Genomic DNA, 26566 nt, shown 5'->3' on the forward strand with positions numbered 1-26566 from the left:
GAAAACCCTAGCGCGGGAAGCGCTGGCGTCGCCACCACCGGAGCTCCGTCGAGCGTCGGCCTCGCGCGCAGCCTCTTCTTGCCGCCGCGGATGACCACGACGCCGGGTGGCGTCGCACCGGCGCCGTCCCGTGCCGCCGCCGCACCGTCGAAGAAGGTCCCCAATGCGGCGCGGACGAAGAAGGGCAAAACATCCGCGAAGAAAAACAAGGCGGCGGACGGCTCCGGCACCACGAAGGCGAGGTGATCAAAGTAGAGACGCGTATTGGGGGCGAATGAAAGAACACTTTGATGCTCACAACTTGAGTGGAATTGACCGCTCCGAGAGATCACTTCGGTCCCGATGGTCGACAATCAACTCGGATTGTCAAAAGTGGGCGGCCGTACAAAAGGCAGCTGACAAGATTAATCCAAGTGGCACAAATGAGGATGATCGAGTAAGTGGCATCTCATATATGTTCATCATACTTGTTTTTGGTGACCGAAGTGCTAACTTGTTTTGTTTTTCTTGTAGTACAACATTGCACAAAACTTGTTCAAAGAAGAGACAAGGACAACCAAGAAGGGGAAGATCAAGAAAGGCAGGGTCTTTACCTTGCCTCATTGCTATGAAGTGTTAAAGGATGATGAGAAATGGAAGAAGCGTGATGGTTTGGAGGATTTGCATTTGAGCAACAAACAGAAGCGAGCAATTGAGATGAATGATGATGATGAGGAGGATGATGCATCAAGTGATGACGGCAAGAGAAGCCCCACACCCAACTCGGTTTCATACTCGAAGCCAAAACGACCGGATGGGTGCAAGAAAGACAAAACCGAAAAGAAGAAGAGGAAAGGAGATGATGAGCTCAAAAATGCTATGGAAGCTATTGTGAAGGCAAGGGTCGAAGCCAATGAGGTGAGGAAAATGGCAAGGAACCAAGATGCCGTGGCCGAGGAGAGGAGGTTGGCGGCCGAGGAGAGAAGGGTGGCGGCCGAGGAGAGAAAGGTGGCTTTGGAGGAGGGGAAAGTGAGCAACGAGGAGCGAGCTAAGTTGTTGGAATGGGAGAAGCACTTGTTCTTCTTGGACACATCTAACCTCAATGCGGCGCAAAAAGAGTATGTCAATCTTGCCCAACAAAAAGTCTTGATCCAAAAAAGAGCCTTGGTTCGTGCAATGGGTGGCGGTGGCCTCGGTGCCATGGGTGGCGGTGGCCTCGGCGCCATGGAAGACATGGGTGGCTTCGGAGCCATGGGAGGCATGGGTGCACCTCCGGCCGTCATGGGAGGCATGGGTGCACCTCCGGCCGCCATGGGAGGCATGGGTGCACCTCCGGTTGCCATGGGAGGCATGGGTGGCTTTGGAGCACCCTTCGACGCTATGGCCGCCATGGGAGGCATGAGTTTTGCTTCTCTCATGGGAGGCATGGGTGCACCTCCGGCCGCCATGGGTGCAATGTCTTTCGATGTGCCTTCTCACACACATTCCCATGAAGATGTCGTTGAAGATCTTGCCAACATCGTCGGAGCTTCACATGATGCGGTGCGTGATGCGGTGCGTGATGAGGAGATGGAGGAAGATTCATCTTCGGAGGCGGAAGAGTCGTCTTTGGAAGATGAGGACGAAGACGAAGACGAGGAAGATGAAAATTGATGTGTCTTTCATGTCTTGAACTTTAGTTTGCATTTGAACTTGGTTGGATGAATTTGTGGGCATGATTTTGAACTTGTGGGCACGAACTTTTATTCATCAACTTGTTTGTGTCAAATTTCACATGTTCATTTTTGTTCAAAATATCATATATGCAAAATGCCCGATGAGTCGCGCGCGCTGTATTTTTGCGCTCTGCTGGAGCGGCGCGCGTGCTGCATTATAGCGCGGCTGCTGGAGCCAGCGCAGGCGGGCGCGCAAAACCAGCCGCAGCGCGCGCGGTAAACAGATTTTTTTGCGCGCGGCTGTCGGAGATTCTCTAATGAACAAGTCTGTAGCTGGACAACACAAGGTGAAGGATGTCCGGGAAAGGCTTTGTGTGGCTGCTACGTCCACCTCCACTCTGTCCGGCCTGGCGATTGCACTTGGCCGGAACCGTCGTAGTCGGCTTTTTTATCTGCTGGATAATACTATTCGGGAGTCTTTCTGGGTGATGGCCACCTTGCACCAAGCATGATTTGATGCATTTTTAGTTGTGGAGCAGATCCAATGGCATGGCGGTTAACAAATCACAAATCTAGGCGCTGATAATTGGTGGAAACAATTAAAAGTTGTTCACGCCGCTGTCGCGCATGCATGATATATACTCCTAGAAGCAAACTCACACCAAACGTTGGCTTCTGTACGTGGTGCCAAGTTAGCCGAGCTACTGCCCGCATGCTCCATGAGGTCATCAGCAGACCGGCTGGATTTAACCATTGGACGTACGTACGTCCGTCTAGGCTCGACGCCGGCCGGCCGGCTAATCATATTTTAAGCCGGCAGTCGTGGCCCAATGGCCATGACTCCCTCTGTTCCAGTGTTGCGAGTTGCGACCTGGAAGTTGCAACTTAATTGGACCAAAGGAAAACAAATTTATTTACCACGGCCGGCGTACGGCACGGGATTAGTCGATTGATCGGTCAATACCTGTAACTGTAAGCAAGCAGCCGAGGCAAAACATAAAAACAATCAATCATTTGAATGAAAAAAATTGTAAGCAGGAGAAGACACGGGCTCGGCAATTAATCGGCCTGTATACTTGGATATATAATTATTATATGTTGCCTACGTGAACAAGACTTTACGAGAACCTTATCTTCTTCAGCTATAACTGAACAAGACTGTACGACCTAGCACCAGTTCTACTGACTCAACTCCAGCACAAACACCGCCTCTGTCCATCGCCATTTTGCCGAAACTAACAAGGCAAACATTTGGGCCATCATCTGTGGGGAAGATGTATCTGCAATAGGATGGGCGGAGTGCATGTAGTGCCTGCGGAAAGCCCCACGGATTCACAAGCGTGAGTGAACAACTCTAGGGACGACGGCGAGCATTTTTGTTTCAGTGTATCAAACCGGTCGGTCCATCAGGGTTGGCGGTTGAGGGGGGAATCAAACCGATCTCTTCAGCAATACCCAACTTCTTTTTCGCATAATCATAATAGGTCTTGGGTTTCGTAACCTCAAAATATAGTAAATTTAGCTTCCACATCAGCAAAATAAAGCGAATTTCAACAGACCGTGCATTAAAAGCTAGAAAGAATTGAGGCACATCAAACATCTTGGCAAGAAAAAGAAGCCACTCACAATCTTTTTAACGGTATCCTTGATCAACTGATTAACATCATGGCCTTCCTGAGCCTACAAGCAAACACAAATTGCTTTAGTGCGAACAAACAATCCCAATTAGACCTTGACCTCAGAAAATGAAGGTTACCTTCTCAACAATGCGATCCAAGTGGGGCTTATACTGGACAACCAACATACAAAAGAATTAGCCACACATTAAATTTTCTTTTTGGGGCCGAGAGCAGAACCAAAAAGCTAGCTAGCTAGCTAGAGATATGAAGTGACAAAATGTGCGGAGAAATGCAACCTACACGCTCTTTGATCGGACGTAGATTTGGTTCAAACTCAGCTCTGTAGGGAAAAATGAAAATGGTATTGCCTTTCCTGTGGACCTGCCTTAAGGCATCCTCGAAATTCATCTAAGCGGTGTTCAGAAAAACCAATGTCTTTGTCATTAAGCATGTAAAGCTGGAACGAATAAGGGGGCGAAACACAACCCCTCCTCCCTAGTTTAGCGTATTCAGGCAAGAACCAAATCTTTTGCTCGGCAGCCAGCTGCCACATGTCAAAAAGGAAACCAATATAGTATTTATCCCTAGCATAATGAAGCCACATGCGATGCACGAATTCCTGAAAAAAATATAAGACTATCAAACACCGTTGTAATTTGCAGTGCCAAGTAAATTGACAAGTGACGGAAGGGCATTACAGTTAAGCCTGAGCAAATTAAATACTTATAAACATGGGGATAGCCTCGTGTGATTTTCAGTCCATGTTAAAACAACAGCTTCCAATGGCCTAGCTCCTAGACATTGAAACACGCTTTAGGATCTGGCACGCAAGGCCACCGCATCAAATACATACAGTTAACCTATTAACCACAAGAGAATTTTAGGAATGCTTACCTTACGGGACCTGCGTGTAAAATACAATTCAATCAACTGCACACGACAAGAAGGCAAATCAGAACATGATGAGAAATAATGAGCAGAAGTTTACAATCGATCACATCGTGCACACCTCGGTTTTACTCAACAACTCTTCCCAGAACTGGACAAATTCTTGGTCGCCCTCGAGGGTACTACATGTTTTGTGGTAGTATCCCCAGTCTTCAAATTCACCCTGCACAATGAAAAAAATTATGAGTAGCACATTCATTGCTAGCTACATACAGTATATGTGCCATGAAGAGCAGCTCTGCAACCAATGCTAACCTATGACTAACATGTATTGTTCTTTTCTAGATTTCCTACTGCACGAACTCAGCCATTTGATCAGTTCAAGTGGGCACATAGAGCAAAAAGTCATTGCAAGGACTAGAGACATGTAAGCAAGGTACCAATGACCAATCTAGGCCATGACTGGAGATTAAGTAACAGACTTCTACAAGCGGAGCCTACAATATCCTTGCAGACGTCTACTACAAGTCTTTACATAGCTCACCTTTAGCAACAATTAAATCCATTTCTAAACCGCACGAAGGTTTATAGTTTAGAAGGATGTGTTATACAGTTATGTGGCACTCTGCAAGGACTGTTATATATCTATTTACATGGTTTGTAAACAAAGTAGGGAGATAACGGTGCACAGATTTCAGAAACAGTAGGGGCAATGCCTGGCCACGCCATCACTCAGCTTCAGCACAATTGTGCGTTATAATGTAGTACGTAATAGTTTACAGCACACAGCACCTTATACTAAGGAATACAATCTTTGAACAACGAACCACTGAAATAGAGAAAGCAGTTTATACTAAGGAATACAATCTTTGAACAATGAACCACTGAAATAGTTGCATGGGTCCAAGTGTTCGTTACCTACATTATCCGGAAGCATGAGCCGCTGATAGTCCTGCAAGTGAACGTACTTGCAGCACTCAGGATCAAAGCCCCACTGAAAGTTGTGCTGGTAATACTTATAGTACCAATTGTCCTCCAGATGGGCGGGCGGGAACAGCGCTAAGAGTCTCGCATTGTCCTCCAGAAAGTTGTTGTAAGTTTGTAACATGATATCTTGCCACACATATGTATGCTGTGGTAGTGATGACAAGGCACCTCGTGAGCTCTGATGCGGCACAGCGCGAGGCGTTGGTTGAGCGCCTTGAGCTGCTGCTCGTCGCACCAGGCCGGTGACTCGTCGTCGTTGTCGTCGTCTTCAGGTGCAGGGGGACCGCCGTTCAACCGCTCGAAAAGAGAAATGAACTCCCTTTGGAGCCTGTCGTTGTCCCAGTCAAGGCCTTCGATCTGCTCTTGTCCGCCGGGAGAAAGGCCGGTGTCCACCTTGCCGAGATCCCCGGGAGCGGGTGCGCTTTGGATCTTTGCCCTCTTTTCACCGGTCCATTCAGAGGCTTCGCCGGATCCAAACCCTAGCCTCTCCTGCGGGTACGATTCGATCCGAGAGAATGGTTTGTCGAAGAAGCCGATGATCGATTTGGTGGAGATCCATGTACCTCTCTTGCTGGGCCGTATTCTCGTCCAGGCCGCGAGGCGGCAGAACTGCCGCGGCCCGCTGTGAGTCAGTCACCCACACCGCCCCTTCTTCATCCTCTTCTCCGGCGGTTCTCCCAAACGCCGCGGTCCCGTCCTGCCCGGCGGGTCGTCGGAGGGTTCGACGCCGCGGTCCCGTCCCGTCCATGCAGGTTCCGCGACCCCCTCCTCCTCGCCAGTGCCAGTCCCAGCCCCGCCGCCGCCGCCGCCTCGTCCACTCCACCTCTAAAACCCGCCGCGGCGGAGCTCCAGAAGTGCCGTCAGGTGGGTGCCCGCGAGCTCCTCTCACCTCTGTTTCGGTTCGATTTCCGGAGCTTATGTGGGGTTAATCGATTCCCTAAGTTTGTCTCTGCCGGGTTTGGGGGAATTTTCCGGCTCGACGTCCAAGCAAACATCGACCAGGTGTGGATTAGCAAATTCACAGTGTCAAATCTGTATAGTATATACTTGACCGCTGTTGTTCATTCAACCTGACATGGGAGCTCTGAATTTCGTGCGGATGCTATTGCAGGGGACATCATACTTGGCTGATGAGCAACAGAAGAAGGGTAGCATTTGGGAGCTCTTCAGCGAGGCTCAGTCGGAGTAACTTTACTAACCAGTATCTGAAGTTCCAAACCAAAATGAAAACAAACAACGAAGTCCAAAAGACTGTACAGAAGAACTAGGCTACGACAGAAGCTCGTACTATGGAGCAATGTATGCTTTCACATCAGTTGATTGACAATTATGTTGTAACTTATGGCCCTGGGCTTTTATTTACTTGTAACCAGGCAATCTTTCCGTCATGACCACCACAATACAGCTATGTCCGAGTACATCACCTCTACATATGGAGACATATGTCTCTTTCTCAAGCTCTCGCCGACATAGTAAGTTCACAATCTCCAGGGGACTAGCCGCTGTTTTGACAGAACAGGGTACTAGCTTTCATGTCACTGTGCTGTATGTTGCTGATTATGTGCGACTGATCATCTCTGCAAGAATCAAGAAAGTGAAGTTCTGAACCATCAGCATAAACCAAGTTTGCAATTACAAAACTGGGAAGCAAAATCTATATATCTGAATAAGCTATATTCTGAACTTATTTGCTCTGAACATAGCCACCATAGGCCAGTCTAGGGCATATCTAACACAATTTGCTCTCCATTGTGCAGAATAATGACCGTTCAGGTGGGATTTGTGGATTAAGGACGCAATAGCAAATGGTTTATCATGGGACACTCAAGTGCTATGACATACATTGGAAAGTTTATTCCTTTATAAGGAAGCTCTGACATCAGGAAAGTTCATGAGACACCACCCCTCCAAACAAAAAAAGGTACATCTTAATATCTTATAAAAAATGAAGTGAAGTATTTTTTTTCTGTTGTAGTTGCCTATTCAATAAGTGGATAAAAGATGAGTTGCAAATCCCTTGTATAAGTTTTGTAATCTTTCCATCCTAATAAATTATTGCGGGTTCTCTTTACATTCTATTGCTTTTAACATCTTTTTAATAAAAAGAAGAGAAAAGAAAAGCATCAACCAACTAATGGGCATATTTGCGTATTATGATTTAGATCAATTCTAATATTTAACTGAATTTTACAACCTGTGAGGGGTTTAGTTCACCTTTCTGCAACCACCATATGTGCATATGTTTCTTACATCCGAAAAAACTCATATCTGAAAGGATATGCAGAAAAGATGGAACAAAATATTTTGATCTACAAGCTATAGCTGTATGTACTGCTTGCTTCAAAATCAAGGACGCAATCTTGTGTGAACTTGTAATTGGCATTCCGTGGTTCCATAGCAAGCAAACTCTGTTCCTCCTCTGGATTGGCATCTGCTTGAGCCCACGGGTGGCTGTGGTATCTCCTCAGCATCTCCAACGTCTCTGCAACCTCCTTCATTGTCGGCCGCTCCTCCCCACTCATGTTCAAGCATCTCACAACCAGGTGTGTGATCTCTTCGAGCGCTTCAATTCTCATCTCGTCCCTCACTTGGCTGTCCAGAAGGTCTTGGTGCTGGCCTACCTTCACTGCCATCATGAAGCATAAAACAAGGCTTCTATCTTCCTCCGGCCCATCGAAGTACAGTGCCTTCTTCCTTGTCAGAAGCTCCAATAGGACGACACCAAAGCTGTACACATCACTCTTATCAGTCAGCCGGCATGTCATTAGATATTCCGGGTCAAGGTAACCGCAAGTTCCCTGCACCAACGTTGCCATCTTGGCCTCATCAGTTGGTGCCAGTTTTGATGCTCCGAAATCTGAAACTTTTGCTGTGAGCTTGTGATCCAACAGAATGTTTGCCGTCTTGACATCTCCATGGAGAATCGGCGGCGAGGCTGAAGAGTGCATGTATGCCAGTGCCTCGGCTGACTCTACTGCTATCCGAAGACATGTGTCGAGGGCTGCGTCAGAGTCAAGGCCCTTACTGCCATGGATGTAGTGGTAAAGGGTACCATTTGAGACGAACTCGTAGACCAGCATGGGCACTTCCACTTCAAGGCAGCACCCGAGCAGCTTGACGACATTCCTGTGGTTTATCTGGGAGAGGATGAACATCTCCCTCGCGAATTCTGTGGTCGGGGCTTCTTCCATCATCTTTGACTTCTTGATCGCCACTACTGTCTTGTCCTCAAGTACACCCTTGTAGACAATGCCGTGCCCGCCGTGGCCAAGAACTTGGTCGGCGGCAAACTCGTTGGTTGCTTTCTCCAACTCCTCCTTGGAAAAGATCTCGAACCCACCAGTGCCTTTGCTGGTGCCATTGTAGTTACGTATCTGCTGCTGCAGGAAGAGGCCTCCATTTACCTCAAAGAACTTCTGCTTTGTTCTGATAAGCTTCCTCTTCTGGAGCCCCAAGTAGAGCCAGAAGGACATGAAAAATGGCAAGAACACTCCAAGGCTGACTCCTGAGTACGATGTTGCATAGCCATTAGTTTTCCAGCACTAAAATTGCAGGAGCAACCAAAGGGGCAAAAATTGCAGGATTATCTGTTTACCTGTAACTACTTTCAGGGCTAAAGTGAAACTGTCCTTTGGTCGGCAACCATCCTTCCTGGTGGCATCTCCACTTGTCCCAGGAGGACATTGGCAAGTGTAGCTTCCCGGCGTATTTGTGCAGGCCCCGTGGCATGTGTGTTTTCCTTTGCGTTCACACTCGTTGATGTCTTCAGGCAAAAAACTTGTCAGAACATCAGACAAAATGGCAGAAGGATAGCAGACGTTTAAGAAAATATTTAAGTGTTCCAGTTGTAGCAAGATTTATACTGTGAATACCTTTGCATCCATCGTCTAGATAGGGGTTGCCCTCATACCCCTTGGAGCAGTTGCACCGGTACCCTGTGCTGTTTTTGGAGTTGACGCAATGGCTGAGCATGCTCCGGCACGCGTAGTCGGTTGCATTGCGCTTGGCAGCTTTGCAGTTGCGAACGTTCCAGACTGCCCAGTCGAGCACGACGGGCACGGCGAAGTCATCAGTCCGGTTGAGGCTCCCACCGGTGTATTTGGTATTCAACCATTCCGCCTCCACCAAGAACACGTACCGGCAGGTCGTGCTGTTGCTATAGAAGATTGGGTCTGTCTGCTCCTTTGGGATGTCGAGCAGGTATGGCTCGAAGTAGTCCACAGCAGCGGGTATCCCGCTCTGGCAGCAGGCGACGCCTGTGCATGAACCTGGCAAGGTGAACTTTGACGGACCACACACGCTCATGCAACCACTGACGTAGTAGCCAGCAGTGTCGACGAAGTAACCGAGGTTGGGGCAGCCAAGCGCGACGAGGCGGTTCCTCGCCTGGGAGAAGAGGAGGTGTGTTATGACCGGCCAGGTTTATGGCCGAAGGAGGCCCATCAGGCAGGCTTAGGCCCGCAAGTTATCTTAGTTTTTATTTTCAGATTATGGTTATATATACGAGCTGTAAGACTATTTTGAGAATTAAGCAATAAGACTATTCCTATTGCCCGGCTCCCAGAGGAGCCGGAAACCCTAAACCCTAGCCGCCTCCTTCTCTCGCCGCCGCCGCACCACGCCAGGACGGCGCCTCGTCGCCGGCCGCCGCGCTCAAGCCCTCACCCTTCCCCTTCCATTCCCTACTGTCTCCGGCCAAGACCGGGCAGCACCCTAGCCGCTAACAAGGTGGCTGTTGATGAGTGGCACGGGCGTGGCGCCATTACGGCTGATGATGCTCCCGCTGCTGTTGTAGCAGTGGCGTGTCACGTTGATGTAGGCCCAGGCCTCCCCGGTCCCAATGGATAGGTTGGTGATCTGGACGCCATAGCCAGTTACGGCAAGCCACGGGACCGGGAGGGAGTCATCACACTCAAGCTGGAAACCACCTCGGCCATCGTCGCGGTAGCAACCGGCACCGATGCCGAAGGGGTAGGGGATCGTGATGTTGCCACACTTGTCCTGGCAGCCTGGCCGCACAACCTGCCGAGGCGGCTGCTGCTCCTCCTGAGCTGAGGCTTGTGTCACTGACAGTAGCAACAGCAGCACGAGCTGTACAACCAGTGTGGTTGCCATTCTTGCTAAGCTGCTCTGCTCAGAGACTTCTGAGGAAGTGGGAAGTGTCAGTTGCTGAAGAATCATGGGAGTCCATATATGCGCAGGGATGCTGAACAATCTGTTCACTAGCTAGGACTGGGTCAATTGCCCAGTACTAGTTAATGATGTTCTGTTATGCTTTATCTAGAGTGCTGATGGTGACGACGGCGACCAGAGCTACGCCATTTAGCCAATGGCGGAACTTGTTTAACCAGGCAGCTCTTGGCAGAGCCATACATGTCGCCACATGTCAGTACAAAGAGTTTCTGATGGTTATTCTAAAATTTTGTCATGTATGCCTACATGAGAAGAGAACTTTAGGCCTGTTAATGCTAGTGGAGACTAAAGTGGTAAATTGCACTGCCGGCAATCATTGGCTCTTTCGTTGTCCATGTAATTTAGTTGACCAAGCTTACTACGGCCACCTGATCCAATCCAGCACGTGAGACATAACTGGAGACAAAAACTAGCATCGCCGTTTAGTTTGCTGTGAGAATATTTTCTGTTGGAACTTCTTCTTTTGAGAATCTTCCTTGTTCAGTAAGTTCGTTGTACAGAATATTTTCTGTACATTGCCTGTAAATATAACCTCAGGTCTAAATAATACCGTACACTCACTTAACCTTTTGGTAAGAAGAACATTTGTTGCATAAACCTCATGTTTCTTTTTACTGACCTGGACAGAAAAATGAACACGGACCCCTACCTGTCAGCAAGCAGAACTATTCTGCCCCTCTGAGTCTCTGATCCCGTAGAGGAACTCTTCTTTAGATTCACCACCTCTATTCACAGCAGTGACGAACCTTTCTGCCTGCCAGCCGGAGGCAAAGCAGTCTAGCCTTTAATGGAGCGTTGGTGCCGAAGCTCCCCGTCTCTGGTAAATCAAAGCTGCATGGATCAACTGGCGGAGGCTATCTTAATTTATAGGCATTTTCTGGTGGCTGTTTGAGTGAATCGTGCGTCGTGCACACAGGCCCGGCATTGGTTGCAGCTTCGCAGGTATGAAATGCCATAGGCTTGAAACCGATGGTGTTGGATTTCCCTGTTCTGTTTGTTGTGTATATCTTGCACTGTGTTGTTATTCTATTATGAATAATTAGGACGGAATTTAACAAATGCAAAATTGCTGTTCTTTTATTGTTTTAAATGTCTTTTAATTAAGATGATTTTTTTAAGCAATTAATGAGCATATAGTTTTTCTCTACTCCTAATGGAGCAGTTGGTAGTCTCGCTTCCAGGTTTTTTTTCGTCCCACCACTTTCGTCCGGTTTTTTTCATAGGTTAACCGTCGTAGATTTTTTTTGATGCTGGTTTCCTATTCACCGGTTTATTTACCCCTCAGCTTTTTCCTTGCAAATCAGCACTTTCCAAACGTGCACGCAATCACGGATCTAAATTTGCTAACTTATCCAAATCAACCGATACCTTTCATTATTGCAAATTTCTTTAGGAAACAAATAATCTCTACTCCTAATGGAGCAGTTGGTAGTCTCGCTTCTAGGTTTTTTTTCGTCCCACCTACCATGGTTTTTTTCAACCGGTTTTTTTCATCACACCATCCCCACCCCATTCACCGCACGCAGTCAGGTTCCGTTTCCCCCCTTACATCCCCGATTCATGCATGACAATCAATTCTTTCCAAATGCAATCATGCATGACAATCAATTCTTTCCAAATGCAATCAATTAACTTAAGGTAACCAGACACAATCAATTCAATAAAACGGAGCGATATCTCGGGCTATTTTCTTGCTCCCGATATATAATGGCGCTAGCCAATCTGTTAACAAATCAGAACGAAACAATCACGTGTATGTAGGGAAGATAATCGTGGAGATTGCAGGGCAGTTAAGGCCGTGCGTCACATGCAGGAAGGATTTCCCGAGTTTGCGAAATAGAAGGAAATCTGAGTTGGTGAATAGTCTCCACGGTTTATTTTCGTCTGGCTTTTTTTCGTCTGGTTTTTCTTCGTCCCACCTCCTACCACCACCCTCTCACCGGTTTTCCTCTTTTCTCGTCTAACCGGCAACACCCAATGTATTTATGGTAATCAATCACAATTAATCCACGTATGGTAAGGCTATAAACTCAGAAATCTCAAATATGATTATTATAGTAATAAATCAATCCAGGTATGATAAGGTCATAACTCAGGAAATTTCGAATATGGTAATTATATGGTAATAAATCAATCCAGGTATGGTAAGGCTATAAATATAAAGGAAAACTATTCCTGTGAGACGTCTGATACATGGCTTTCGTCAGACCAGCATCTCACCAATCGTTTTGGAGCCATGCATCCAACAACGCCTGGCTGTACTATATAACCCCTCCGAATCATCCTCACATCCACCATCAAACCCTAATCAACTACCTCACCACCCTCTTTGCCACACCTGCCATCTGGATCCTCCTCGCTTCAACCTCGCTCTTATCGCACCACCGCATCTACGTTCGACCAGCAAGTCCTCCGGCAAGAACGCGCACACCATGTCGCCTTGATGGCTAAGCATGTGCATGTGTGCTTCATGCCCCCACAACGCTCCTTGTGATCCGTTCGTCGCGCTGCATCCCCAGTCTGGCCGGTGTGGCACTGTAATTTCGCCGGTGTGCAGACCTTCTTTCCTCTGCTACTCCTCGTCAGACATTTTGTAGTTGCTGCTTGAAGTGGTATGGTCGTGCTCTGCTCGTTGAAGCCTGTAATTGGGGCTGCATGCTATAGACTCATGAGGTCCCTTTTCAATGTGGCTGCGTGGTAGCGATGCTCTCATGCGTGCTATGTCGGCTGTGCTCCAGCGGTCTTGCATTTGGCCGGGTTGAAGGATACCATATGTGTAGTAGCCACACGTGATTCAGATTTTGTTCACATTGGAAGTACAAGTGGTTGTTGTTGGAAACAAATTTCCACTCTTTTGGAAGCATAATTTTCTTCGGTCAAAATGTATATGTAAAATTATTGGTATACTTTCTACCTGCAATTCAATTACCTATCAATGGTGTATCCAACATTGCTCTATTTTTCTTCCTACACATAAGAAAAATGCTTCTGTAATGTATGATGCAACTTCCACCAAATCGAGATGCTTCTACACCATTGAACAGAGTTTCGGTTACCATTTTTGTTCCGAAGCATCAAATGGTGAGCCATGAAGCTTTATTAAACATGTAAGGAAGCATGTGTCGTTTTGTGTTTTTCATATCAAAGCATCAATGAAAGGGCAATGAAGCAACTAAATGCCACATGGAAGGATCGCCACATGGAATTTGTTAACAGCTTATGGTAATATTATTAGTGGCATCTGCATATTTTCAATACGTATTTGAGAACCTATTTGATGTTTCCTGATTTCTATCGCATGAAAAATGCTTCCTTTGAAACAACCGGGGAGCGATTTGTTACCAGAAATAATGCTTCCACTGAAACAATCGGGGAGCGATTTGTTACTAGAAATAATGCTTCCATTGAAACAACCGAGGAGCGATTTGTTACTAGAAATAAAACGTGATTTATAGGATTTATTATATCCTACTAGAAATCAGGGATCAGTTTCCTAAAATGTTGGATGCGTCAACATTTGTAACTGTGCCCCTGATTAAGGAACATACTAATGCCCAAGCCACGTTTACAAGCCCATCACACGTATCGACATGAAATCCATCGTACAAGGAATCAGATTCCTAGCGCTTCCTCTTAAACAAACTTAAATTACCCCAAAGGCCGGCCAGATTAGCGTACACAGAAAAATCAACACCCTATGATCTGTCATCCAATTTTTCCTCCACGGTCGGCCATCCTATTCAAGGCCCCTGATGCAATGTTCTGCCAGCAATCCATGCGCACGTCCTACCTAGCGATTGAACGGGATCAAAATCTCCCTAGCCAAACACCGGTTGCCGCTGCACTTACATACTCCGCCCACGACGCCGTCCCACCAGCGGCGGTGACGCTAGCGATCGTACCGAGACATCATGGGAGATGGAGCTCCAGGCCATCAAGGACTCCTACACTGGCGTGTCCAAGCCGCCTCCACGACGGAGCCAAACCGCCGTACCTATTCAGACTCAAGAACATGGTGCGCCTCGCCGGTATGGATCATCTCGCCTCCCACTTGCCAAGGTATAGCAGCCCTCTTCTTTTCCCTTTCCCAAGAACACATCGATGCACTTTTAACCTCTATATCCATCTACCTGATGTACTTGTGTGTCGCTCGCCGGGAAACAAACTACTTGGTGAATCCCTGATGCAAACAATTTTATTCAGTGCTAACTAGGAGCTATTGTCTACATGTGCATCAGGTAATACAAGTAGTTGTACGGGGTTCATAAAGGAATCGAGCTTCTCATCTTTGACGATTAACAGATGAGGCACAGGGTACACATGACGGATCTACGAACTACAACTGACAACACATGGACGGCCAAAGGCTGTTGCATCCGCCGACCAACCACTACCCTTAATCAAGCACAAGGTACCTAGAACAACTCCCAAACACTCAATTCTTTGTAAGATTTTCAGTAGAAGCCTGTTGCAAAGTCAGGAATTTAGTTTATTTAATTATTAGTCAATGTTTGCCACAAAAAAATTCAGATTTTTTTATTTTTTTATCATTTTCTAAATTTTACTATTCATGCTGAGATCATATGAGGTCAAACTAAGATGGGGGATTTTGAACACTTTTTTCATGAATGCAAATGACATGCACATATAGGTGATGTTGTTCTGAACATTTTGATATCTTATTTGTATTTGTTGGAGTTAGTATGAATTCATTATGAAATTTTCAAAGTGTCGGTCAAACGGTGAAAGGGCAAAAGTATAAGAGGATGGAACGAGCTGGACAGAAACGAGGGTTTTTTGAATTTTGGGGCAAATCAAACAGGTGTGACACAACTAAGGGCTCAAATGTAGTTGTCCCTAAAAAATATATATTAGACAAAATTAATGTTGAATACTAGAATATATATGCCCCTTTAGTAATGTACGGGCAACACACAACAAAGGTGAGGTGGGCATCACCCGTTTCTAAAAGAAAGGGCTCCAGCTAGCGAGAAATATCCCGCTGCAGCCGGAAGCCGTGCGGGAAAGATAGGGTCCGACAGAAAAAGGAGAAGGGTGTGTCATGGGATAGGTTTTTGTGTTCAGCCTGCGTATTGGAGATATATAGCATGGCCCATAGTCCGGACAATCACATTTCTCCCCACATATGATCTGGATTGGGGGATCTCCGACTGTCTAGATGGTTGAATTTCGAGGAGCCTCAAACACGCCATAATGTATGAGGGAGAAATAAGCTTCAACCTTAGAGGTGACCTTAATCATTTGTTTGATTCATTTATGTATGCATTATAGCCCGTAGCAACGCACGGGCGTTCTACTAGTAAAATTTAATTAATGTGCATAGCTACATACTTGGAGTATTGATCTGGAACATTTCTAGAATTTCCCTGAATTGTGAAACCTGTGAGGTTAGATCTTGGCAGTGTTCAGTTTTCGGCCACCATCATATGTGCATTTGTTTTCTTACATCCAAAAGAATTCATATATAAGGGAATGTGCAGAAATAACGATACAAAATAGTTTGATTTACGACCTAAAGCTGAATGTACTTCCTTCAAAAATCAAGGATGTAATCCTGCGTGAACTTGTAATTCACATTCTGTTGGTTCATAACAAGCAAGCTCCGCTCCTCCGGATTCCCATCCGCTTGAGCCCACGGATGGTGCTGGTATCTCCTCAGCATCTCCAGCCTCTCCGCAACCTCCTTCATCGTCGGCCGTTCCTCCCCACTCATGTTCAAGCATCTTATCACGAGGTGCGTGATCTCTTCGAGCACTTCGATTCTCATCTCATCCCTCACTTGTCTGTCCAGAAGCTCTTGGTGCTGACCTACCTTCGCTGCCGTCATGAAGCATAAAACAAGGCTTCTATCTTTTGCCGACCCGTCCAAGTACAATGCCTTCTTCCTTGTCAGAAGCTCCAATAGGACGACGCCAAAGCTGTACACATCACTCTTGTCAGTCAGCAAGCATGTTATTAGGTATTCCGGATCAAGGTAACCACAAGTTCCTTGCACCAGCGTTGCAATCGTGGCCTCATCAGTCGGTGCCAATTTTGATGCTCCAAAATCTGAAACTTTTGCTGTGAGCTTGTCATCCAACAAAATGTTTGCTGTCTTGACGTCTCCATGAATGATTGGCGGCGAGGCCGAAGAGTGCATGTACGCCAATGCCTCGGCTGACTCTACTGCTACCCGAAGACAGGTGCCAAAAGCTCTGTCGGAGTTGATGCCCTTGCCACCATGGATGTATTGGTCGAGGGTGCCATTTGAGACGAACTCGTAGACCAACATGGGCACTTCTGCTTCGAGACAGCATCCGAGCAGCTTGACGACATTCCTGTGGTTGATCTGGGAGAGGATGAACATCTCCCTCGCGAATTCTTTGGTCTGGGCCTCTTCCATCATCTTTGACTTCTTGATCGCCACCACTGTCTTGTCCTCAAGGACACCCTTGTAGACAATGCCGTGTCCTCCATGGCCGAGAACACGGTCGGCTGCAAAGTTTTTGGTCGCTTTCTCCAGCTCTTCCTTGGAAAAGATCTTGAACCCACCAGTGCCTTTGCTATTGCCATTGTAGTTATGTATTTGCTGCTGCAGGAAGAGGCCTCCATTTAGCTCGAAGAACTTCTGCTTTGTTCTGATAAGCTTCCTCTTCTGGAGTCCCAAGTAGAGCCAGAAGCACATGAAAAATGGCAAGAGCACTCCAAGGCTGATTCCTGAGTATGATGAGGCATTGCCATTAGTTTTCCAGCAGCAACCAAAGGAGCAAAAATTGCAGGATTATATGTTTACCTGTAACCACTTTCACGGCTAAAGTGAAACTGTCCTTTGGCTGGCAACCATTCTTCACGGTGGCATCTCCACTAGTCCCAGGAGGGCATTGGCAAGTGTAGCTTCCGGGCGTATTTGTGCAGACCCCGTAGCATGCGTGTTTTCCTTTCTGCTCACACTCATTGACGTCTTCAGTTAAATGGCAGAAGGACAGTAGACATTTGTCAGAGCACGAGACAAAATTGGCAGAAGGACAGTAGACGTTTAACAAAAAAAGTTAAACTGGACAATTTTTGAGTAATGGTCCAGTTGTATCAGGATCAAATATCGGTGAATACCTTTGCATCCATCGTATAAATAGGGGTTGCCCTCATATCCCTTGGAGCAGCCGCAACGGTACCCAGCGCCGTTTTTGGAGTTGATGCACTTGCTGAGCGTGCTCCGGCATGCATATGTGGTTGCATTCTTCCTAGCGCCTCTGCAGTTTTCCACGTTCCGGACAGCCCAGTCGAGCACGACAGGCACGGCGAAGTCGTCGGTCTTGTTGTGGTTCTTGCTGGTGTAGTTGGTATGTAACCACGTCGCCTCCACCAAGAACACATACCGGCAGGTCACACTGTTTACATAGATGATCAGGTCTCCCTTGCTCTTTGGGATGTCGAGCAGGTACGGCTGATAGTAGTCGACAGCAGGGGGTATCATGCTCTGGCAGCAGCCGACACCTGTGCAGGATCCTGATGCAGTGGATTTCCGTGGCCGGCACACGGCCATGCAGCCACTGACGTAGTAGCCGTCAATGCCGTTGAAGTAGCCGAGGTTGGGGCAGCCGAGCACGACGAGGCGGTTCTTGGTGTCCGAGAAGAGGAGGTTGGTCCCAACGAGTGGTACAGCTACCGGGCCGCCTTGGCTGATGACGCTCCCCTTGCTGTTATAGCAGCGGCGAGTCGCGTTGAGGGAGGCATGGGCCTCGCCGGTGCTAATGGATAAGCTGGTGATCTGGATGCCGTAGTCAGCTACGGTGAGCCGTGGGACTGGTAAGGAGTCGTCACACAAAAGCTGGAAGCCACCTCGGCCATCGTCGCGGAAGCAACCCGCGCCGATGCCAAAGGGGTAGGTAATGGTGATGTTGCCGCACTTGTCACGGCAGCCCGGCTGCACAACATGTTCCGGCGGCGTCTGCTGCTGCTGCTGCTGCTCCTGAGCTGAGACTCGAGTTACTGGCAGTAGCAACAGCAGCACGACCAGTGTCATCGCCATTCTTGCTCTGCTGGTCTGTTAAGAGACTGTTGAGGAAGTGGGAAGTGTTAGCTGCTGAAGAATCATGCTAGTCCATATATGCACGCGGATGCTGAAGATTCAGTCACCAGCTAGGACCAGATCAACTATACCCAGCATTAGTGAATGATGTTCTCGTCAGGTGTTATCCAGAGTGCACACGGATGCTGAAGGCCTGAAGATTCTGTCACTAGCTTGGACCGGGTCCGGTCAATCATACCCAGCATTAGTAAATGATGTTCTCATTATGTGTTATCCAGGGCGCTGAGGCTAACGACAGCTTTGCCATTTAGCCAATGTCAGAACTTGTTTAACTAGGCCACTCTTGGCAGAGCCATGCATGTCGCCACATGTCAGTCGAAAGAGTTTCTGATGGTTATTCTGAAATTTTGGCATCTGTACCCAGCTGAAAAGAGAAGTTTTGTCTTGGAGATGCTAGTGGGTTAGTGGTTAATTGAACTGCCGGTGATCATTGGCTCTTTCATTATCCATGTAATGTAGTTGATTGAGTTTACTATGGCCACTTGATGGCCTGATCCAGTCCAGCACATGAGACATCACTTGGAACGAACAGCTGCTCACTTACAAAACTAGCATAGCTGTTTAGTTTCTTGTGACAATATTTTCTCCGCACTTTTTACTTGTGAGAAGCTTCCTGGTTCAGTATCTACAACTCTAAGAAAATCACAGCTCTAAATAATGTACTCACTTAACCATTTGTAAGAACATTTGTTGCACGCACAAAACTCATGTTTCTTCTTACTGACTTTGACAGGAGAAATGAACATGAACAGGGGACTGTCAGCGAGCAGAAATATTTCTGCCCCTCTGAATCTCTTATCCCGTCGAGAGTGCACACAGGCTCGGCAATGGTCGCAGGTACAAAATGCTTTAGGCCTGAAACCAGTGAATTGGGCTTGGGCATCCATATGATAGGCAGTGCGCTGGATCAGTGGAAGCAATCCGTCCGAGCTTCTTTCACAGGCCGAACTCAGGCGATCTTCTTTACCATCTCAGTTCAGGTGGGAAACAAATGATCTCATCATATTCAGACCATACAGCCGCATCCACATTCTTATTCAATTTATTGTTTGTGGGAACTTGCATTTCTGTTTTTACTTTGAAAAGAATTCAAGTCTTTTTTTTTTTGAATATGAAAAGAATTCAAGTCTTGGTATACTTTTGCAAAAGAACAACACACACTAGCCAGTGGCAGAACTTGTTTAACCAGGCAGCTCTTGGGAGAGACATACATGTCGCCACATGTCGGCACAAAGAGTTTCCAATTCTTATTCTGATTTTTTGACATGTGTACCTACCTGAAAAGAGATATTTTGTCTTGTAGACAGCTAGTGTAGTAGTGGTTAACTGAACTGCCGGCGGTCATTGTCTCTTTCATTATCCTTATAATGTAGTCGACCGAGTTTACTACAGCCACTTGATGACCTCATCCAGTCCAGCATGTGAGACATCACTCGAGACGAACTTGTGCTCGCTTACAAAACTTGCATCGTCGTTTAGATATTTTTTGTGACTGTTGGAACTTTTTGTTGTGAGAATCTTCCTGGTTCAATATGTACAACCCTAAGAGAATCACATGTCTAAATAATGCGCACTCACTTAACCTTTTGGTAAGGAAATTTTGTTGCATGCATAAAACTCATGTTTCCTCTTACTGACCTGAACAGGAATAATGAACATGGACTCCTACCGGTCAGATTCTGTCCCTCTGAATCTTTGACCCCGTCGAGGGTGAGCACAGGCTTGAAAGTGGTCACAGGTACGTAATGCTATAGGCTTGAAACCGATGAACTGGTGCTGGATTTCCTTGTTCTGTTTGTTGTGTGTATCTTGCTGTGTATTACCATCCTGTTACGAGTTTAAATCTTTTGTGGGTATTACGAGTTTAATAGGATGGATTTTAACAAGAGCAAACTTGCAGTTTCTTTTAGCACAACCTCAGCAGTGTGGGGCAATGTTTGTCGATCGAAACGCACGTCGAGCCTGTTCAAGTCTCGTTTGATGTTTTCTGAAACTGTTTGTGCTTTCCCTTGACAACAATTCATCACACTGACCCTTTCTCAAGAACCGAGCTAGTTCGATCTGAATGCTCACTGTTTTCTCCCATTATTACAACTGATGCTGCAACCTTACAGTTACTGAACGAAGGCGGCATCATACTTAGTAACTTAAACATAGCAGATTGACGCTGCCTTACTTATTGAACAATATATATAAAGCATCCTTGAACACTCCGGCACCTTTATTCATTGATAGACCTAGTGATGGTCCATGCCGTGGCATGCTCACTCTGTGATGTGATCTCTTCAGGCAGCGTTTGGAGGAAGGGGTGGGAGCTTGAACCCTGGCACAGGCGCGATGAACTTGCGTTCCTCCACGCCGCCGGCCCGGCTGCTTTCCTCGCCTGATGACAAACATATGAAGTTAGCACATAGCAATGCAGCAGCTAGCACATACAGTATTAAGTTACAGAAGAATCATCTAGTACCTTTTTGCACCCAAGAAATGGTGCGGCGGCGGGCAGCAGAAGCAGCAGTCTCTGATGGCTGCATGCCCACTAGGGGGCCCTCCCTTCATGCCTTGCATCCAGCCGAGGCTCCGCCGGGCGCGCCCGAGCGGCGGCAGAATGGTGTGGCCATGGACAAGATCGCCGGCCACAAGGACGAGCAGAGCCACAGCCATGAGCGCTGTTTTGGATGCCATTCTTCTTGCCGTCTCTGCTCCTCTTTTGCTAGCTGCTGGATCTACCCCAAACACGTGTAGTCTGCACTGCAAATGGCCGAGGAATGCAGATATATAGCACAAGTGTGGATCGGTGCATGATTACTGCTACTACTCTGCAGACTCGTAGGTTAGGCCTTTGATGAGACACGATGAATGCGTAGCAAATGAATGGAGGAATCGGTATCTTGTAGCGCCGCAAAGGAGGTTTCCATCGTACACGTTGTCAGGTCAGCCCCAACACACACACACAAAAACAAATGTTTTTTTTGCGGGGAACACAAAAACAAATGTTGTCATCATATTCGGACTTTGCAACTGCTTCTACACTCTTGTTGGATCTAGTGATCTGCTGGAATTTGCATATATCATTTTAAAAAGAAATTTAAATCACATGAAAAATAGACCAAAAAGACCGACCGTATACGGCTCGGCTCGCATTTGCGCTGCGTGTAATGCCTCAACGTCTAGACGACGCTCGTATAGACTCGGCTCGCATTTGCGCTGCGTGTGTGCCTCAACGTCTATACATCGTCGCTCGCTCGTATAGACTCGGCTCGCATTTGTGATACGTGTGTGCCTCAACGTCTATACGTCAGTCTTTTGCCTTGCAAACCCGATTAGCCAGCGCTAACTAGCCCGTGATTGCTTCCTCGGCTATACTTACGGCAAGAGCAGCCTAATTAAGCCGCACATCTGATTTGTAAGCGAGCCGTGCGGGACTATTAAGCAGCTATAAGTGCACGCGGCCTAATTTAAGCAGCAATAATACTACACGTACACGATCTTCATACAAACCTTTACAGGCAGACGACGTGGCCTCATCTAATTGCCCCCCCTCCCCCCTGATTTTCAGTGGTGGGCCCGCCCTCCTAATTTAATCTCTGCCAATCACAACGTAAGCAGCGTGGGGTTCATGTTCAAGTCTCATTTGATGTTTTCTGAAATCGTTTATGCCATGACCAATCGTCGTTCTTTCCCTTATTGACAGATCACCACGCAGACTCTTTCTGTAGAACTGAGCTAGATCAAGCACAATGCTCACTGTTTTATTCCGTTACTGCGTACAGCTGATGCTGGCTTACAATTACTGAACAAAGACGGCATCATACTTAGTAGTAACTTAAACATGGCAGATCAGTGCCGCCTTACTTATTGAACGATATATAAAGCATCCTTGAGCACTCCTGCACCTTTGCTGCCATGGCATGAGTGCATGCTTGCCCTGTGATGTTATCTCTTCTCAGGCAGCGTTCGGAGGAAGGGGCGGGAGCTTGAAACCAGGCACGGGCGCGATGAACTTGCCTTCCTCCCTGCTGGCGTCCCGGCGGCTTTCCTCCCCTGATACAATGTGAGTAAAAAAATCAACATGAGGGCACATTCAAGAATATGTGCATCAGGGAACATGACAATAGGTAAATTAGTTACCAATGCATTCCACTGTTTGCTTCTCTTTCTTTGACTCTTTCTGTAGTATCATAAGAAAATCATGAACGCAATGATGCAGGGTTGCCTACCTTTTTGCACCGCAGAAATGGCGCGGCTGCGGGCGGCAAAAGCAGCAGTATCTGATGTCTGCATGCCACTGGGCGGCCCTCCCTTCATGCCTTGCATCCAGCCGAGGCTCCGCCGGGCGCGTCCGAGCGGCGGCAGAATGGTGTGGCCGTGGACAAGATCGCCGGCCACAAGGACGAGCAAAAGCACAGCCATGAGCGCTGTTTTGGGTACCATTTTTGCCCGTCTCTCTCTCTCTCTCTCTCTCTTTGGCTAGCTGGTCGATCTATCCAAAATACCAGTCTGCTGCACTGCACATGGCCGGGCAGTGCAGATATATATCTAGCACAAGTATCGATCGGTGCATGAGCTGCTAGGCAGACAGAGGAGATTACTGCTAGTAATCTACAGGCTCGTAGGTAGGGTGGGTCTTTCATGAGACGATGAATGCGTAGCACGTGAAAGGAGGAATCGGTATCTTATACTACACGCACGGACGCACGATTGGTACTCTCTGTAACAGATTTATTCATTTTTCTCTGTATGTACTCTATATTAAAATATTTAAAAATATTTATATTTAGAAACGAAGGGAGTAGATAGATCTCATCCAATTCGGACCATGTAACTGCTTCTACACTTTTTTTTTAGGATTTCTACACTCTTCCTCGATCTAGTGATCTGCTGAATTTGCATTACTGTTGCTAACTCGAAATGAATTCAAGTCCTGTTACACTATTGCAGGAGAACGGCACATGGTACTATTAGAATGGACTACAAACTTAAAGTAAAGAGAAAAAATAATTATATTTTTGTCCTTCAATTTTCCCAAAGGTGCAGACTTGATCTCTCAAGATTTTTTTGTTATACAATTGGTCCTTCAAGTCTTAAAACCTAATAAGTTTGGCCCAAAACCAGATTTTGAGCACGTTGAACGGGGTTGTTATGACCGGCTTGGTCTATTCTAGGAAGAGGCCCACCGGGCATTAGTATTAGGGGCTTGGCCCACAAGTTATCTTAGGCAAATTATCTTAGAAAAGTTATTTTAGGCTAAAGTTATAAATACTCATGTAAGACATCGTTTTGAGGCAAGCAATAAAGACTATTATTATCTTTTGTTGCCCGGCTCCTAGAGGAGCCGGAAACCCTAGCCGCCGCAGCCAAGCCGCCGCCGCCCTCAACCCTAGCCACGACGGCGCCCTGTCGCCGGCGCGCCCGTTCCTCGCCGCGTCCACTCCCTCCTTGCCCCTACAACCTACGCAATAGAGCCGGTAGGAACCCTAGTCCTACCAATTTGGTATCCAGAGACACCAGGCCGATCATGTCACAATCTTCATCACCGCCGCTACTACCATCCACCTCCACCCCGCTCTCGCTGCCGCCGGCCACTTCCACCGCGATGGCGGAGATCGCATCCGGCACCACCATCACCACCGCGACAGCGCCCATCACCATCACGGCGGACCCGCCTCCGCTCCTCTCGCCCGAGGAGGTGTCGGGCACCCTGCGGGAGCTTGTCCAGGCGGTCAGGGGTATTACCCTCTACCTCGCCGGGAACCAATCCCCGCCACCGAGCGCCGGCACCACCGCCTACGGACCGCCGCCGCTACAGTGGCCCGCCCCGGCCTTCCAGGCGCCCTACGGAGGGGCGTCCCAGCCGCCGCCGCTGCTGCCGCACTACTCGGCTGCGGGACAGCCATGGCCAGCATGGCCGACCTCCACCGCGCCGCTGGGGGGGCCGACCCAGCAGCTTCTTCCGGCGCCACCGCCGGCCCCCACGCTGCAGGCGCCGGTGCAGCAGCTCCACCAGGTGCCGCCGCCATCAACAGTACCACCACCCACGCCTAGGGCTACGGGTCGGCCCCTGCACCAGGTGCAGTTTCCACCGTCACCATCGCCGATCCCCGCTTGGGCGACCGGCTCGTCTCCGGGCCCGGTCTACTCCACGGCGCCGGAACACCCGACGCCCTCCCTGCGGTTTGATCACCCCTCCAGCTCGGCGAACTACGCCCCGACGCTTCCCGACCCAGCATACGCGCCGGCGGCGACTGTGGCCGCCCCCGGGCACGGCGGGCCGACACCCCCTCGCTTCGCCAAACTGGACTTCGCCACCTAAGAGGGCACGGAGGACCCCCTCAACTGGCTCAACCAGTGCGAGCAGTTCTTTCGAGGGCAGCGGACGCTCGCTTCGGATCGTACCTGGCTCGCGTCCTATCATCTTCGAGGCGCAGCGCAGACCTGGTACTACGCCCTCGAGCAGGACGAGGGCGGCATGCCACCTTGGGAGCGCTTCCGGGAGCTCTGTCTCCTCCGTTTTGGGCCTCCTATCCGCGGGAGCCGACTGGCGGCCCTCGGCCGTTTACCGTTCACATCTACGGTGCAGGATTACGCCGACCGCTTCTAGGCCCTGGCGTGCCACGCGCCGGGCGTCTCCACGACCCCGCGCGCCGAGCTCTTTGTGGGCGGTCTGCCGGACCATATCCGCGTGGACGTCGAGCTCCGGGATCCCGCCGACCTCCAGACGGCCATGTACTACGCCCGGGCCTTCGAGCAGCGGGCCCAGGCACTGCAGCAGCCACTCGGACGGAGCTGCCGCCAGCCTAGTCGGCCAGCACCGACTTCCTCAGCCCCGGGTCGGCCTCTCCCAGCCGCGACGGTCACACCCCCGGCCGCCACACGACCCTTCCGTCGGCTGTCACCGGCCAAGCAACAGGAGCGTCGCCGTCAGGGTCTCTGCTTCAACTGCGATGAGCCCTACACGCCGACCCATGTCTGCCCCCGCCTCTTTTATTTAGAGACGGTCGACTACATCGAGGAGGACGACTCGCCCGACCCGTTACATCTGCCTGCGACGACCGAGGACGCGGCCGCGGATTCCGCAGCGACGGCGTGCGTCGTCTCCCTTCACGCCCTGGCCGGCATCCGGGGCGAGCGGACCATGCTGCTGCCCGTGACGATCCATGGCGAGCGACTGGTGGCCCTGCTGGATACGGGCTCCACACACAACTTTCTACCCGAGTCGACCATGCGTCGGCTAGCCCTCCCGACGACGGGCGGGGAGCGCCTGCGGATCACAGTGGCGAACGGCGATCGCCTCCGGTGCCCTGGGCTAGCCCGCGACGTTCCCATCTCCATCGGCGGCGAACACTTTTCCATCACCTGTGCAGGGATCGATCTGGGCTGCTTCGACTTCATCCTCGGGGTGGACTTTCTCCGGACCCTCGGCCCTATCCTATGGGATTTCGACGCGCTCACGATGACATTCTGGCGGCAGGGCCGCCGCATCCGGTGGGAGGGCATTGGGGGCGCCGTGCCTGCCGTGCCACACCTCCAGCTGGCTGTCGCGTCCTCGGAGGCCGAGCACCCCCTGCTGGATTCTCTTCTGCAGCAGCACAGCGACATCTTCGACGATCCGCGGGGTCTTCCGCCTGCCCGGGTGTACGACCATCATATTCACCTCGTACCAGGTTCCACTCCGGTGGCGGTGCGGCCCTACCGCTACCCCCAGCTGTAGAAGGATGAGTTGGAGCGCCAGTGTGCCCTGATGCTCGCCGCAGGCATCATCCGGATCTCCATGTCGCCCTTCATGGCGCCGGTGCTTCTCGTCCATAAGTCAGACGGCACATGGCGCTTCTGCATCGACTACCGCGCCCTCAACGCACTCACGCTCAAGGACAAGTTCCCTATACCGGTGGTCGACGAGCTCTTGGATGAGCTCCATGGGGCATGCTTCTTCACCAAGCTCGATCTCCGGTCGGGCTATCATCAGGTGCGCATGCATCCGGACGACATCGCCAAGACGGCGTTTCGCACCCACCATGGCCACTTCGAGTTCTTGGTGATGTCTTTCGGCCTCGCCAACGCCCCAGCGACGTTCCAGGCCCTGATGAACGACGTCCTTCGACCCTACTTACAGCGGTTTGTGCTTGTTTTCTTTGATGACATTCTTATCTACAGTGCCA

The 26566-nt window shown here is 49.0% G+C and overlaps 3 protein-coding genes and 2 long non-coding RNA genes across 6 annotated transcripts; 1 reads left to right on the top strand and 4 right to left on the bottom strand.

Annotated features, from left to right (window-relative positions):
* The first annotated feature begins 5496 nt into the window (after window positions 1-5496).
* On the top strand, window positions 5497-11347 carry LOC119314589. 2 transcript variants are annotated; one of them, XR_005152360.1, is made up of 4 exons: window positions 5497-6130; window positions 6240-6600; window positions 6886-7049; window positions 10949-11347. It is a non-coding gene; the product is annotated as an uncharacterized LOC119314589 (long non-coding RNA). The 2 variants fall into 2 exon arrangements; XR_005152359.1 differs by having other exon boundaries at window positions 6240-7049.
* Window positions 7409-10243, bottom strand: LOC119314588 (wall-associated receptor kinase 1-like). The gene is made up of 4 exons (XM_037589318.1): window positions 9863-10243; window positions 9001-9535; window positions 8724-8891; window positions 7409-8633 (listed from the first exon to the last, which is right to left on the bottom strand). Exons 1-4 carry the CDS (start codon window positions 10241-10243, stop codon window positions 7438-7440), a joined length of 2280 nt encoding a protein of 759 aa, XP_037445215.1. The 3' UTR covers window positions 7409-7437.
* A 4528-nt stretch (window positions 11348-15875) lies between the features above and the next one.
* LOC119317384 (wall-associated receptor kinase 1-like) lies at window positions 15876-18350 on the bottom strand. The gene is made up of 3 exons (XM_037591830.1): window positions 17432-18350; window positions 17115-17282; window positions 15876-17038 (listed from the first exon to the last, which is right to left on the bottom strand). Exons 1-3 carry the CDS (start codon window positions 18348-18350, stop codon window positions 15876-15878), a joined length of 2250 nt encoding a protein of 749 aa, XP_037447727.1.
* Window positions 18351-20429: 2079 nt separating this feature from the next.
* LOC119314590 lies at window positions 20430-21158 on the bottom strand. Its single transcript, XR_005152361.1, has 2 exons — window positions 20878-21158; window positions 20430-20793 (listed from the first exon to the last, which is right to left on the bottom strand). It is a non-coding gene; the product is annotated as an uncharacterized LOC119314590 (long non-coding RNA).
* A 976-nt stretch (window positions 21159-22134) lies between these two features.
* Window positions 22135-22900, bottom strand: LOC119314591. Its single transcript, XM_037589319.1, has 2 exons — window positions 22628-22900; window positions 22135-22451 (listed from the first exon to the last, which is right to left on the bottom strand). The coding sequence occupies exons 1-2, from the start codon at window positions 22839-22841 to the stop codon at window positions 22354-22356; spliced, it is 312 nt and encodes a 103-aa protein (XP_037445216.1). The 5' UTR covers window positions 22842-22900; the 3' UTR covers window positions 22135-22353.
* Between the last annotated feature and the right edge of the window lie 3666 nt (window positions 22901-26566).

The sequence above is a fragment of the Triticum dicoccoides genome, chromosome 6A, assembly GCF_002162155.2.
Source record: "Triticum dicoccoides isolate Atlit2015 ecotype Zavitan chromosome 6A, WEW_v2.0, whole genome shotgun sequence".
Lineage (NCBI taxonomy): Eukaryota > Viridiplantae > Streptophyta > Magnoliopsida > Poales > Poaceae > Triticum > Triticum dicoccoides.

Excerpts from the sequence above, each read along its gene's own strand:
- LOC119317384 (XM_037591830.1), bottom strand. The coding sequence starts at position 18,350 with ATGGCGATGACACTGGTCGTGCTGCTGTTGCTACTGCCAGTAACTCGA. Across the intron at positions 17,283-17,431 it reads TTTATACGATGGATGCAAAG|ACGTCAATGAGTGTGAGCAG; the intron begins GTATTCACCGAT and ends ATTTAACTGAAG. Across the intron at positions 17,039-17,114 it reads AGCCGTGAAAGTGGTTACAG|GAATCAGCCTTGGAGTGCTC; the intron begins GTAAACATATAA and ends CATCATACTCAG.
- LOC119314591 (XM_037589319.1), bottom strand. The coding sequence starts at position 22,841 with ATGGTACCCAAAACAGCGCTCATGGCTGTGCTTTTGCTCGTCCTTGTG. Across the intron at positions 22,452-22,627 it reads CATTTCTGCGGTGCAAAAAG|GGGAGGAAAGCCGCCGGGAC; the intron begins GTAGGCAACCCT and ends ACATTGTATCAG.
- LOC119314588 (XM_037589318.1), bottom strand. The coding sequence starts at position 10,243 with ATGGCAACCACACTGGTTGTACAGCTCGTGCTGCTGTTGCTACTGTCA. Across the intron at positions 8,892-9,000 it reads TCTAGACGATGGATGCAAAG|ACATCAACGAGTGTGAACGC; the intron begins GTATTCACAGTA and ends TTTTGCCTGAAG. Across the intron at positions 8,634-8,723 it reads AGCCCTGAAAGTAGTTACAG|GAGTCAGCCTTGGAGTGTTC; the intron begins GTAAACAGATAA and ends CATCGTACTCAG.